This window comes from Cynocephalus volans, chromosome 6 (genome assembly GCF_027409185.1).
Source record: "Cynocephalus volans isolate mCynVol1 chromosome 6, mCynVol1.pri, whole genome shotgun sequence".
In the NCBI taxonomy this organism is placed as follows: domain Eukaryota; kingdom Metazoa; phylum Chordata; class Mammalia; order Dermoptera; family Cynocephalidae; genus Cynocephalus; species Cynocephalus volans.
Genome location: NC_084465.1, coordinates 95599380 through 95612431, shown reverse-complemented (window position 1 = coordinate 95612431; position 13052 = coordinate 95599380). Strand labels below are relative to the sequence as shown.

The 13052-nt window shown below is 64.9% G+C and overlaps 2 protein-coding genes across 2 annotated transcripts; both read right to left on the bottom strand.

Moving 5' to 3' along the window:
- Window positions 1–412: 412 nt before the first annotated feature.
- NHLRC4 (NHL repeat containing 4) lies at window positions 413–2152 on the bottom strand. The gene is made up of 3 exons (XM_063101064.1): window positions 2044–2152; window positions 903–988; window positions 413–769 (listed from the first exon to the last, which is right to left on the bottom strand). The coding sequence occupies exons 1-3, from the start codon at window positions 2150–2152 to the stop codon at window positions 413–415; spliced, it is 552 nt and encodes a 183-aa protein (XP_062957134.1).
- Window positions 2153–3505: 1353 nt separating this feature from the next.
- On the bottom strand, window positions 3506–5510 carry PRR35 (proline rich 35). The gene is made up of 2 exons (XM_063098733.1): window positions 4420–5510; window positions 3506–4139 (listed from the first exon to the last, which is right to left on the bottom strand). Exons 1-2 carry the CDS (start codon window positions 5508–5510, stop codon window positions 3506–3508), a joined length of 1725 nt encoding a protein of 574 aa, XP_062954803.1.
- Window positions 5511–13052: the final 7542 nt, after the last annotated feature.

Here is a 13052-nt window from a genome sequence, read left to right as displayed (position 1 = left end):
GAGGCTAGGCTGGGCCTGGCAGGAGATCCTGCCTGGGAATGTGCAGCCAGCTGGCGCAATACACCAAGGATCTCAAGGCTTCAGCTGCCGGCCCCAAAGCTCAGGCCTCCTAAGACCTGAGCCAGCGGAGCCAGGGCCTGAGTGGACATGGGGGGTGTGAGTGCAGGGGCCAAAGGGACCTGGAAAGGGTGCAGCTTTGGGAGCTGCAGCTCTCACGGGGGAGGCTTGGGAGGCAGCTGATTCATGGCTGCCAATGAGAAGGAAATCCTCCACACGAAGAAGGCACCAAGGCAGCCCAGGGCCAGGCCTGGGAGGTGCTCAGGGTCAGGAAGGGATGGCCAGCAACCCGGCTGTTCCTCCCATGGTGGTCCAAGGGCCCAGGGGCTGGCCCTGGGCACAGTAAGGGCACCAGTCAGGACAGCTCCTCTAGGTACCGGTACACCTTTAGGTAGCCGTCCTTGGCATCCGCCATCACGAGCTGATCCTGGGGCACACAGGCCACACCCAGGGGCCACCTCAGCCCCTCAGAAACCAGGCAGATGGGTAGCCCAGCATGGAAGAACAGGGTCACCTGGTGCCTCTGTTGATTTGCCACAACAACGCTGCCCTCTGAGTCGGAGCACACACCTACTGGGCTGCCAAACAGCTGCACATTCCCAAACTCCTTGCTCACCACGTGGCTGTCAGGCCCTGGGCCCATCCAGCAGGTGCCCTGCAGAGCCAGTATTGAGGCTGGGGCCAGGCACTCCCAGGTTGGCCCAGTGTGAAGCTGTGCACAGCCACAGGCACATAGTCTGTCACCAGGAGGTGACCGAGGATGTCCCTGGCCAGCCCTTGGGTGGACAGAAAGGTGCCCACCGTCACCCAGAGGTCCTTGGGTCATGGACAGTGTGCTGGAGTACACGGACAGCCCCATGGATGAGGTCACTAACCACCATGAGCCCTGAAGCTGTGACAATGACATCCTCTGTAATGAAGGCCCCAGTCCCTGGAATGTGGCAGGGTAGATGGCAGACAGAGCACCCCTCCAGGTCCAGCACATGGACACAGGGCACAGCCCTGGCTGTTAGGAAGGGTAGGCCATCCCGGGAGCAGTGCAGTCTCAGAGGCCCCCCACAGCCCCTGCAGGCACCAGGATCCACCTGAGCAGTCAAGGTCGCTGGGAGCATGTGGGGTCTCCAGGCAGGTCCAGCGTGAGGTGCAGGCCCTGGGGGCAGCCAGCAGGTGGAGGAGGTCCAGAGGGTTGGGGAGGTGACGGGATGGGAGACCAGAGGGCAGGTGGGCAGATTGCAGCTTCAGCTTCTCTGCATGTGGGACCAGTTTGGGGCTGCAAGAGAGATGATAACACCCCACTGTGTGCCAGGCGGAGTCTGAGTGGGTCCTCCTGGTGCCCTCCAGGCAGTGCTGGTGTTCTCTCACTTTACAGAGGCAGAACCTGAGGCACGGGGCTAGGGGCCAAGCTAGATTCCAGCTCTCCTGGTCCCCAAGCCCAGCAGCCACACAGGAGCTAGATACCTAGAACACATGAAGCTCACTGTGGGTTTTGCTCTGAGCCCTGAATGAGCTCACGGGCATCATAGCATCCTAGGGTGGGAGTGAGGTGGCAGGGGGAGTATCGGATGATCAGTGTTTCTCAAACTCGTCTGTCCGTGGAACCCCTTCCTGCTTGGGGGTGGCCTAAGCTCCTGTCTGTCACCAACACGCAGCTCCTGTCTGTGCCCCCAGGTCAGGGAGACTTCCAACCCCTGACAGATGAAGTGGGGTCTTTTCCTAGGGCTCTCCCCCTGCCCCCATCCAGAGAGGCCAGGCTGGGAAGGGTCTCCTACCTGGGACCAGGCTCCAGGGCTGGGCGGTTGCAGCCTCTGTTGTTGTAAACTAGAACCTGAAGGAGGAGGAGCCACCCATAGGTCCCCACCTGGGACACAGCTGGGCATGAGTGAGGGGAAGGGGACAGTCTTGGGTCATCTCCACATTTGAGCAATGGCCCAAGGAACTTCTGTAAAATATAAATCCAGTCCCCCGGGGACAACCCGGTGCTCCTACATTCCTGCCTCAGGGCCTTGGCACAGGCCCTGCCCTCTTCCTGGACATTCTTCCCACCGCCCTGCACGGCCCCCCATGGCCCCTCCACGACCATGTCAATGCCGTTCATGGGCTTGTGTGAGCCAGGCAGCCCCAGGCCACTGCCCCAAGCAGAGCCATTGTGGGAAGGTGACCTGCTGGCTGGGTCACTGCAGGATTCTGGGGTGGGGGATCTCCAGGAGGCCCACCTGCCTCCCCTGGTGGGCAATGGGGCAGGATGGTACTGCCTCTGAACCTGGGAAGCTGAGAGATGCCGCCCAGTGGTGGATAAGAAATAGGGGTGTAGTGATCACGTGGGGTGCCCAGGGGCGGCCGAGGAGGGGGGTCTCCCTCAGGCTAAGGACGTCGGGATCCTCCTGGTGCCTCATGGCTCTGTCCTTGGCCCCGGCGGCCCCTCCAGGAGGCCTCTGGGTGGAGGGCACCCAGCCTGCATGTCTGTGACCCATGCACACCTCGCCTGGCCGCCAGCACCCAGCTCTGGACACTGTCTTGTAACGCCTTGCGGCAGGTGGGGGGTGACTGATGCTATCGCAAGCCAGGTGCGGTTAATGGGGCGGCTGCAGGCAGGTCCTGCTCGGACTGGCCCCAACCCGGCCAGCCCAACCCCAGCTTGGGAAGCTGGGCGCAGGCAGGAACCAAGCCTCATCCGAGGGCAACCTGGGCTCCGGGGGCTGCTCCTGGGTGGGCGTGGAGGGCGTGGCCCAGCTTCTCAGGTGAGAAGTGACCAGCTGTGGCTGGGGGGGGGGTCCCCCAGGCACCCCTCCCTGCCCATCCCGACCCCTGCCTGTGGGAAGGGCAGCCTGCTCTGGGAGGGAAGCAGCGGGCTGTGAAGGCCACCGATGCCTATCTCGGCTGCAGGGGCTGGTGGGGGCCCAGCAAGGCCACACTGGGCAAGCAGCCCCAAGCCCCGGAGCGCAGGGCTCCACTGAAGGGCGGGGGATGTTGGTGTTAGCGCTGCCTTGCTGGACTCAGGGCTGCAGGATGTTCAGGGGTCCCTGTCTACCCCCAGTGCAATGAAATGCAGGCTAAATGGCCCTGGCAGCCCCCAGACCACACATGCCTGCCTCTCCCCAACCCCCACTCAGTCCCCTCTGCTGAGATGCCCCCCAATCTCACCCCAGACCCCTGCCCCTCAGGGAGGGCCCAGTCCACAGGAGGGTCAGGGCAGGTGGTAACGCTGGGGTAGAGAAGGAAAGAGGCCCAGAAGGAGAGAGTGAAGGTGGTTTCCACTTTAATGTCTATAACTGTGATCAATAAATACCTGCGACCCCACTGTCCCTGCGTGGCCCCAGAGACAGCCTTGGCCACAGGCTGGTGGGGGTCCATCTGCATGCATGCTGAGGCAGGACAGGTCCTAAGCCTTGCCCATGGGGCTGGGGCAGGTAAGGGGCTGGGCAGTGGGGCCAGGGTTGGAGAAGCAGGGTCAGACCTTGGCACCCGGAGGGCTCTGCAGGCCAGGGACACCCTCAGGAGTCTGGGAGCCTCCAGCCCCAGCACAGGTGCCCCAGCCACTGCCAGGAATGACAGGATCCTCTGGGGCCTGGAAGGGGAGGCCCGGGGGTGGGATGCTGGAGTCGGCCTCACACTTGGTGGTGTGGCCAGCAAAGGGTTCGGACACTGCGGGGCCCAGCATGCCAGGTGGCTCAGGGGTCCCCTGGGCCAGCGTGAGGCCCAGCTCAGGCTGCCCCCAGACCCCTGCAGGTGCCTCAGATCCCTTGGTGGGCACCCGTTTCACAGAGAGGTCGAGGGGTGTGTCTGGCGGCCACACAGCCTGCTCAAGCGCCTGGTGGATGGTGAGCAGCTCGCGGCGGATCTTGCCCAGATGCTCCCGCAGAGGTCGTGGGGCCAGGCCCCCAGCGGGTGCCAACTGCCCCAGGCACTGCTCCACCTTGGCATAGTCGTCCAGGGCCTGGGTCAGGTCCTCACTCACGTGTCCTGAGCCGCTCAACACCGGGCCCTGTGGCTGCAGGGGGAGGGTAGCCTCGGGGCCTGGGGTCTTGGAGTCGCCTGGCTCCTTGTCCTCATGCCAAAGCATCATGGAGGGGCCAGTGGGCAGGCTGGGGGGCAGGAGCTGGTTAGGAGGCTGCAAGGCCCCCACAGTACCCCCAGCCCCCGCCCCACTCCCCCATGCCTTCTGCCCCATGGCCCCAGGGTTAGAGGTGAACAGTGCCCAGCCAAGAGCCCGGGGATCCCCAAAGCACAGATGGCTTGCTCTGTGGGTTCAGTTCCCCTCTGTGGCCTGGAAACCCTATTCCCAGCAACTGAGCTCAGGACGGAGCCCAGCCCCCTGCCCCTCTGACACCCCCACTACCTTAACTGGGGGCCCGTGACACCCACCTGTTCTGAGAACCGAACTTTGTCAGGCTATAGGGGGTCTTTTGGAGCTCCAGCCTGCTCACCAGGGGCAGCTTCCTCTTGGGATCACTCTGGGCAGCCCACTCTGGCTGCCCCTCCTGCCCTGGGTCCCTGCAGGTGCTATGGGGCCAGGGACCCCCCAGCCCCAGAATGGGCACCTTCAGCAGGCCAGGGGCCAGAGTGCCGGGGGACCCCTTGGGGGGTGCAGGGGGGTTGGCGGTGGCAGCCTTGCCTGCTGGCAGCCCGAACATGTGCTCCAGGATCAGTGGGTAGTACAGGCGGGGGGCCAGGGCTGGGCGCTTGGGGGGCTGTGGGGCTGGGAAGGCTGTGGCTGGGGGCAGCAGCGGGCTGGTGGAGGCCAGGAAGGGCATGTGGGTCGCGGTGGCCAGAGAGGGCCCCAGGTAGGAGAAGAGGCCGGGGCTCAGCGGGTAGTTGATGCCCAGCAGAGACAGGTGGAGGCTCTGGCCCTCAGGAAACTCCCCTGGGGCAGGCGGTGGGTAGCAGGGGACACTGCCCTCAGGGCCTGCTGAGGCCATGTCCCCCATGGCCATGATCCTCGGGCCTGCGCCCAGCCCTGGCTTCCACGACTCGTCTGGGAGCCCGCTGTGGCCAGGACCCTTCTGGGCAGCCTTGGCTGCAGGGGGCGGCAGGCCTGGGGACCCCTCAGCCCTGGGCTTGGGGTCCCCACCACAGCGGTGCAGGGAAAGAAAGTCAGTGACCACGAGGTCAGGCATGGCAGTGGCATCTGGGAGCTGAGCTCCTTGGGGCTGGCTGCCAGGGTCCGCAGGGCCCCCGGGGCCATTGGGAGTGGGTGCGCGGGGCCTGGGTGTTGCGGGGGCGCGGCGGCATGCCCAGTCTGGGGAGTCGAGCAGCAGCGAGAGGGAGTCTTTGCAGAGGCTGTACTTCATGTGGTTGTACAGGTGCGACTTCTCCAGGCAGGTGAAGGGGCACTGGAAGCACTTGTAGTTGTAGGGTTTGCCCCAGGGCCGCGGGATGTAGTGCGGTTTCTTGGGCTTCCGCGAGCGTGCCCTCACCCCTGGGCCCGAGCGGCACGAGCCCGCCTCTCGAGACATGGCAGCCTGCTAGCAGGCAGGCCCAGGCACCATGGCCACCTGCAGACGGGGGCCGCAGTCAGCACCAACTCTGCCTCTGGCCGGCACTCCACCCCCCTCCACCCAGGGCTCCCTGAGCTCCAGGATGAGTCCAGGGCGCCCCCGCCACCTCTGCCCCAGCAGACCCTCAACCTGCAGTTCCTCTCCTCACACACTCGGGCCTGGTTAGGACCGACTCAGATAAAGAGCTGATAATATTTTTTAGCATAAGTATATGGCTGAGGCAATATTTGGAACATACCTAAAAAATTATTCATTCTCACGTGAAATTTAAGTTTAACTAGTATCCTGCATTTTATCAGGTGACCCTACCCAGATCCCCAGCCCTGAGGCCAAGCAGGCTCCTGCAGGCTGATTTCTGCGATAATTCAGTCCCACAGCATCTCCCCATGGCCGGCAGAGCCTGGTTGTTTGTCCAACCCCCACAGCCCAGCACCAGGCAGGTCCCCAAAGAGCATTTGGTGAGTGGCTGAAAGACGTGGAGTGTGACCAGGGCTCACTGTGAGTGGACACCAGCCCCTCCTTCCTCACCCCCTCCAAAGACCCCTGCCCTGGCTGAGCCACCTGCCCTGCCGGGAAGCCAAGATAAAAGCCACTGAGACGAGAAACCTGCAGAAGGCTCTGAGTGTCTGCACAGCACTGCGTATGTGCATGCACACACCTGCTCCAGGTGGGCACTGGGGGGTCTGTGAGGGGGTCGGCCTCACGTGGGGCCAGGGCAGGCTGGGGGGAGTGGACGTCACAGCACAGCCTGTGACACAGCCACCTGCTCAACCCGGCTCCATCTGGGTGGCTTCAGGCAGGTCAGCGGCTGAGCCCGCAGCGGTCATGCTCAGCCAAGACCCTCTCCCCTATACCCCACACGCTTGCTCAGAAGCCACTCCACACTCCATCTGGGCCACCACCTGGGCTGTCCACCGCCCCGGTGCTCTCGCCGGTGTGGGGTGCAGGGCGCGTGTGTGGACATGGGCTTTGAGTGTGTGCACACAAGCGTACAAGGCTCCCGAGGAGTCCTGGCACAGCGGCTGAAGGAACAACCTCTGCACTGCTGAGCCAACTAGGAACAGGGTGTGCCACCAAGTGTAGCAGGGCCTGGGCACACACACTCAAGCATGTCACACCCTACACAGAGTGGACATGCCGCTCAGCCATGAGCGTACACTCACAGCACACCCACCTGGCTCATTCAGACAAGCACACACATGGGCACACACACACTACACCCCTCCACCCAAGCACACACACAGGTGGGGTTGGGACTCACACGTGGTCATGGACACCCTCACAGGTATGGACAACATACATCCTGCCCCCCAGGGCTCATAAGTGTCCGTGGGTCAAGCAGGGCATGGGCAGGGGCAGCCGGGCAGTCACTGGGCTCAGCTGTCCTCTGTGCTGGCCATCACAGTCTGCCCACAGCAGACAGTTAGGTCTGCTGCCCCCAAATGCTGGGTGGGAACCCCTGTTAGGGGGACAGCAGAAGGGTGGAGAGGGATGCGCACCCACGGGCTTGGGGACCTGCAGAGGGGTCAGGTGGCCAGAGTCAGGTTGTGGAGAGTGAGGCAGGCAGAAGCTAACTGGTTTGTGGCCAGGAGCGGAGCTAGTGGTTGGGAGGAGGAGAGGGTCTGAGGCTCCCTGAGGGGCTGCAGACCCAGCCTGGACTTGTTAGTGGGTGCAGAGGCAGCCCCCTCTCCCTGTCCCCATCCCCCCCAAGATGTGGATGACAAATGGGCTTTTGGGCTCGGGCGACAGAGGCGGCTGTGCCAGGGCCATCGATCACCCGGCCCTGGGAGCCACACAGCTGTGCCAACTGGTGTCGCCACCCACCCCTCCTCCCAGCTGGGACTGGGGGGCTCCTCCTGGGCCCCTGTAGGGGGCTCCTCCTGTGCTCCCCCTTCTGAGCAGGCACCTGGGTTGGGGGCTTGTCCAGGAGCCATCTCAGCAGCTGCTGACCCCATGGGGACCCAGAGGTTGCCTGGCACCCACCTGGCACACACGTACAGAGCAGAAGTCACCCCAGACAGCAGCCACACGCACAAACAAGGGCACAAGCACTCCCACAAATGTCCCCACCGGTGACCGATGCTGCTCTCAGGGCAGCCGGTCCCCAGTGTGCCTGCCCAGACACCCCCACCCCACTAACCTTTGTCTGGGTCAGAAATGGTGGCAGGTGGGGGCATGAGTCCCCACCCCAGGATGCGAGGGGGGACACCCAGCACCTGGGGCCACTGACCAGATGCAAAGGTCACAGCCCACCCCTCCCTGATGGCCCCTTGGGACTTGGGGAACACCCCACAAGAGCTGGGTGTGGAGAGAAGAAAGAGCCGGGGCTCCTCGGCTGAGGTCGGGCCGGCTGGAACCCAGCGCCCTCCCCTCCGCTCACCTGGGGATGGCACCCGGACGGTCCTCTCCGCGGAGCCCGGACCCCAGCAAGCGGGCGACGTGGGGCTCGGCTGGCTGCCCCGCACCCCGCACTCTCCGCGCCCCCCGCGCCGCCCACACTCTGCCGCCCCCGCCGGGAGCGGAGCCGCGAAGCCCCGCAGGGTCGCGTCGCGCTGGGGACGCGAACTTCCCGCCCCTCCCCGCCCCGCGCCGGCCGCGACCCCGGACCCTGCAAGACGGGCGCGGGCCTCGGGTCTGCGACGCGTCTCCGCAGGGGAAACTGAGGCCGGCGCCGGGAGCGGGACCCCCGTGGGACCCGCGGTCACTCACGCGACAGCGACTCCCGAAGCCTCCGACGCCGACTCGCGCCCCCCGAAGTTGGCGGCAGAAGCGCCGCGCGTGCGCCACCGCGCCGGGCTCCGGGGAGCGCTGCGGAGGGAGCGGCGCGGGAGTGCGGAAGGCGACGGTCCCCCTGTCCCCAGCCCCGCGTCCCCCCCACCCCCCAGCAGCACTCACTGGCCTCGCGCGCGGAACTGCTCGGCTCTCCCCCGGGCGCGGCGCCTCCTGGACGGAGCGGGGGCCGGTGACACCGGCACCGCTGAGCCGAGCCCGGAGTGGCGGCGCAGGTGTGCGGCGAGCCAGGGGCGCCCGGCCCCGCCCCGCCCCGTCGCCCGCGGGCTGCCGCGGGGGCGCAGGTCTCCGGGGTCCCCGCCGCGCTGATGGGTGTCAGCGGAGAGGGCGCCGGGAGAGGGGCCGTCAGCGCTCATCCGTCAGGGCTCCGGCCCCTGACAGCCGCCTGCCCGCCCAGGCCGGGGCCGGGGGCTGAGCCCCGGGACAGGAGCGACCCGGGGAGGGCGGCGGGACCCAGCTCGGCCGCACAGCCCGGCTCCCCCGGCCAGCCCTGCCCTGTGTTGTTTCCTCTTCTCCAAACGGGGGTGAATGGATCTGTGCGCCCCCACATCCCTGCACTGTCCACTGACGGCCACCGCCTCCAGCCGGTCACCGTGCACTCGCACCCCCTTTCTGGATACATCAGGCCCCAGTCCCCGCTCCCCACTCCCCCAGGAGGTGCCTCCAGGCTGCACAACCAGACCTTGCATTATCTGCTGCTGCTTGTAGGACCCTCTCCTCACTGGCTGCTACTCTGGGAGCATCTGGGGGGATGAGAGGCAGGCCCAGGGCTGGGGAAGGAGTTGGGCCCCCGCATACACCGTGAAAGCCCCTGCCCCAATGTCCTCACCGCCAGAGCTGCTCCCAGCCCACCCTCCCAGGCTATGCTAGGTTTGATTACAAGTTGCTCCCCAAGTGGTCAACACTTAACAGTCTGGGGTCCCACTTCTCTGCTGGCTTCTTGTGGAAATTCATCTGACCAGCCAGTTTCATCCCAGACATGTACACAGACATGGCTGGGATGGAGCCAGATAATGTCTCTCTCCCAAAAGTCCACCTTTGCTCAGAGGGAGATACCCTAACCCAGAGATGTGTGACGTGGCACTTCAGGCATGAGGTCTCCAGCAGAGGGGTGAGCACTGCCCCAGGCTGGCGCTGTGGGCACAGAGAGCCCTGAGGATCCACTCGGTGTCCCCAGACCCAGGCTTCTTGCAGCTTCAGCTACAGACTCCTGCAGTGTCCCCAGCTCAGGTCAGGGGACAGGGATGCCTCAGGGAAGAAGGGAGGACCTTATAGTGGCTTCTGGGTGTCACCCCCTGAATGGGGCAGCCTGAAGGGGGCACTGGATCTGCAGTCCAGCACCTCTTTGGCCCCAGGAGCCTGGGCTTGGTTTCCCTCTGTGCAGGGAGGGTGACAGCCAAGACCTGGATGTTAACAGGCAGGGGTCACCAGCACCTTCCTCCTGTCCATGTGTCCCCTTCCCTGACACAGCCACACAGTCCCATCTGAGAGAAGTCCACAGTGTGGTTGGGGGCTGGAGGGTGCTATGGGTAGCACAGCATGTCAGCCTTCCCTCAGCCTGCCTGGCCTGGCCCAACTGACCAGCTGCCCATGCAGGCAGCCCGAGGCCCGGAGACAGCTTGAGCAGCCATCACGCCAGCAGCCCTGTGGAGAGTGGGGACCAGGAGACGGCTCCTTCTGCACACAGACTGTGCTCTGGACATGCTCTGCCAGGCGTGGGCCCCTCATCACTGGCATTGACCAGTGAGGCTGGGGGTCTCAGGTCACCCTGAGACAGTGGGAGTAGGTGTTGGCCCCTTAGTCCCAGGGACTGTGCTTTGCAGCCCCGAACCGGTCAGCCCAAGGCTGCTGACCCCTCTGAAGATCTGGGGAGGCCACAGCTGACAGTTTAGGGGGTAAGCTGGCTGCAGGCTGTGACCATTGTCAGGGGAAAGAAGGTGAGGGTCCGGGGGCCCTGGTCTCGGGATACCCTGGTCTTAGCACACAGGGAGTAAAGCCCAGTGAGGCTTCGGTGATTAAGGAGCCCCACGGTGGGGAGGAGGCCAGGACATGGCGGAGTCCAGTGTCGGAAAAGGTGGAGGGCTTGGACAGGCTGGCTCAGCCCAGCAGGGCAGCCCTTGCCTGGGTGGGTCTTTGCAGAAGTTTGGACCGGAGGAGGAGAGGCAGCAGCACCCAGGGGTACCAAGGGGTGTGACCTGGACACGTTTCTGGGCTTCCAGGAGGGGTCTGTGCAGAGGTCTGGGCTTGCTGGGGGGCCCCGAGAACTTAGCTGTAGCTACAGCAGCAGACAGCCTGTGTATGGGGGTGGGGGCAAGGGGGTGTCAGGCCGTCCCATTGGGTGCTCAGAGACTGTCAGCATCACGCACAGGCAGGTGAGGCTGGGTTATCAGCTACCCCCAACCTGTGCTCTCTGACCACGGAGCTGCTGGGCACAGCCCCTTCCTCACTGTGGGGCTGTTCCTCTTTCCTCCCATGCTCATGGCCTGCACGCTGGGACCCATCCCCAGCACATTGGAGCAACCTTGGGCTTGGGGAAGTGGTCCCTGCCTCCTGAGGCAGTGACAGTTCCCCATAGCTCTGGGGCTTTGTCCCCCCATGACCCTGAGCATGTGAGACCCCTGCCCACACCATCTGGGCCACAGTCCCCTCGTCTGTAGAATGAGTAGGGGTCTCAGCCAGGCATGTCTGGCTCCAGTGCAGTCCTAGGGGTGGCCCTGGTATCCTTCTTCCCTCAGCCAGTCTTGGTGCAGGGTAGGGTGGAGACCCCAGGGCCCTCCCTCTGCCCCCAGCCAGAGACTCATTTCAGCCATTAACCTCTGCCCAGGTTGCTCATGGCTGCCCGCCTGTCACCTCCATTAACGCTGGGGCTGTGCATGCCAGGGCTTGTGGGCAGGACAGAGAGCCAGGGCACAGGGGAGGTAGGGGCTGGGCGGGCCTGCCAGGGTCTGCAGTAGTAAGTGCCCAGGGCAGCCTGTCTCATCCCCTCAGTGTCTGCACTTGGCCCCCACCAGGACAGGTGCGGGGGCTAGGCCGGCCTGCACCAGCCAGTGGGCAGAGGGAGGGGCTGGAGCCCCCAGGCAGGGCCTAAGGCCTGGGGCCCAAGGTGGGTCTGACCAGAGGCAGCAACTCAGTGAGCCCCCTGGGTGGGGTCAGTGCCTAGTGGGATGCTTGGCCAGAGCTCATGTTTGCCCATTCATTGATGAGCCCTGGACACATGGCAGCCCCTAAGTGCATGCGAGACCTACAGTCCAGAGTGCATGGGGCATCCCTGTGGCTGCGTCCTCTCTGCCCATTCAACATGGCCTCAGGGATCCTAGGCTGAGAGGCGCAGGCCCAGGGCTTGGCCTGAGGGCTCTGCACCAGCCAGAGGCTGCTGACCTTGATGGCACTGGGGAGCCACAGCAGGTGCACAGCACGGTCGTGAAGGAAGGCTGGTTGGGGGAGGAATGGGGCTGATGACCAGTTGGGCAGGGAGAGCCCAGGATGAGGGCCAGGAGGCAGGCCCATGAGGGCTGGGTAGGGTTATGACCCATGGTGGGTGGCACACACAGGGCCTGTTGAATTTTCTTCCTGGGATCTGTCTGAGTTGGTCTACCCTGAGGAAAAGGGGCCCAGGAGGAGGTCTCTGGGTCCAACTCCCTGGGCCTGTGCATAATCCCCCAGGCAGCTGGACCCTCCCTAGTGACCCCAGCCAGCCCTTAGCAGCCTCACTGTGGCCCTGACCACTCCAGAGCTCACTGCTGAGTGCCCCTCTGAGAGTCCCCAGCTGGGCCCCTCCCCAAGTGCTCCACCTCTGGACACGCTAGGTCACTGGCCCCCTGGGGTGGGCTGTGGGATAACCCTCTGTGTGCTGCGAGCCTCGTGCAGCTGGGGTGGATGAGGCTCCTGGACACTCCGGGAGGGCTGAGGCCCTGAGTTGGGACTGAGCTCCCCGTCATGGGAGGCATGTGTGCTGGGGCAGGGGCCTCACAGATCACAGAGGGAACAGCCGGGCTGGGCGGATGGTATGAGAGGCTGCGGCTGCCTAAGCCTCCACCCGGTCTCCCAGCCTGGCACTGGCCGAGCAGTGCCTGGGGCCGACAGCGGCCATATGTTGGGGAAGAGGAGCCGAATGCGTCGCTCTGCGGCCCCCGGGGCCAGCCTTCCTGGACCTGTCACAGATGATTTTCCCCGCCTGAGTGGCAGGCCGGCTGGCGGGTGGGGCAGTGGGGGCCTCTGAGCTGGTCCCACATCCAGGCTCCCACCCCCCCCAGAGCCTTCAACATCGGGACTTGCCACTCTTGGGGTTCTTCCAGGTGCTGGACCTCGGCCTGGACCCCCGTCTCACTGAATGCCCCCACCTGTGTGTGGTCCCCCCATGCAGGTCAAGGTCGGAGGGTCTTGAGAAGAGCCCTGGCCGGCCAGTGGGGGCCACGCCCTCCTGCTTGGATGTGGGCAGGCAGCCAGGGGTCCATACTGGGCGGCCGTGCGCCCTGGGGCAGGCGGGAGGGCCCTGGCGGAGGCCCTGTCAGCCCAGTGCCCAGAGCCGTGCGGAGGGAGCCGGGGAGGCTGCGGCTAATTTGTACACTAAATGCTTCTGACAGGGATGCCTCACAAGTGAGAACGCGCCACTGCTCACCCCAGGAAGGCCACTGTGGCCAGCAGCACCAACGGTGAGAGGCCTGGAGGGGGGGGCTGTGGGGGCACAGAGCTGTCCAGGCCAGGCAAGGA

What these genes read in the sequence shown, in the direction of transcription:
- NHLRC4 (XM_063101064.1), bottom strand. Translation starts at nt 2,152, where the DNA reads ATGAACGGCATTGACATGGTCGTGGAGGGGCCATGGGGGGCCGTGCAG. An exon ending in CAAGGCCCTGAGGCAGGAAT is followed by an intron (nt 989 to 2,043) that starts GTAGGAGCACCG and finishes GCCACATTCCAG; the next exon opens with GGACTGGGGCCTTCATTACA. An exon ending in TCATCCATGGGGCTGTCCGT is followed by an intron (nt 770 to 902) that starts GTACTCCAGCAC and finishes GGCTGTGCACAG; the next exon opens with CTTCACACTGGGCCAACCTG.
- PRR35 (XM_063098733.1), bottom strand. Translation starts at nt 5,510, where the DNA reads ATGTCTCGAGAGGCGGGCTCGTGCCGCTCGGGCCCAGGGGTGAGGGCA. An exon ending in AAGTTCGGTTCTCAGAACAG is followed by an intron (nt 4,140 to 4,419) that starts GTGGGTGTCACG and finishes CCTGCCCCCCAG; the next exon opens with CCTGCCCACTGGCCCCTCCA.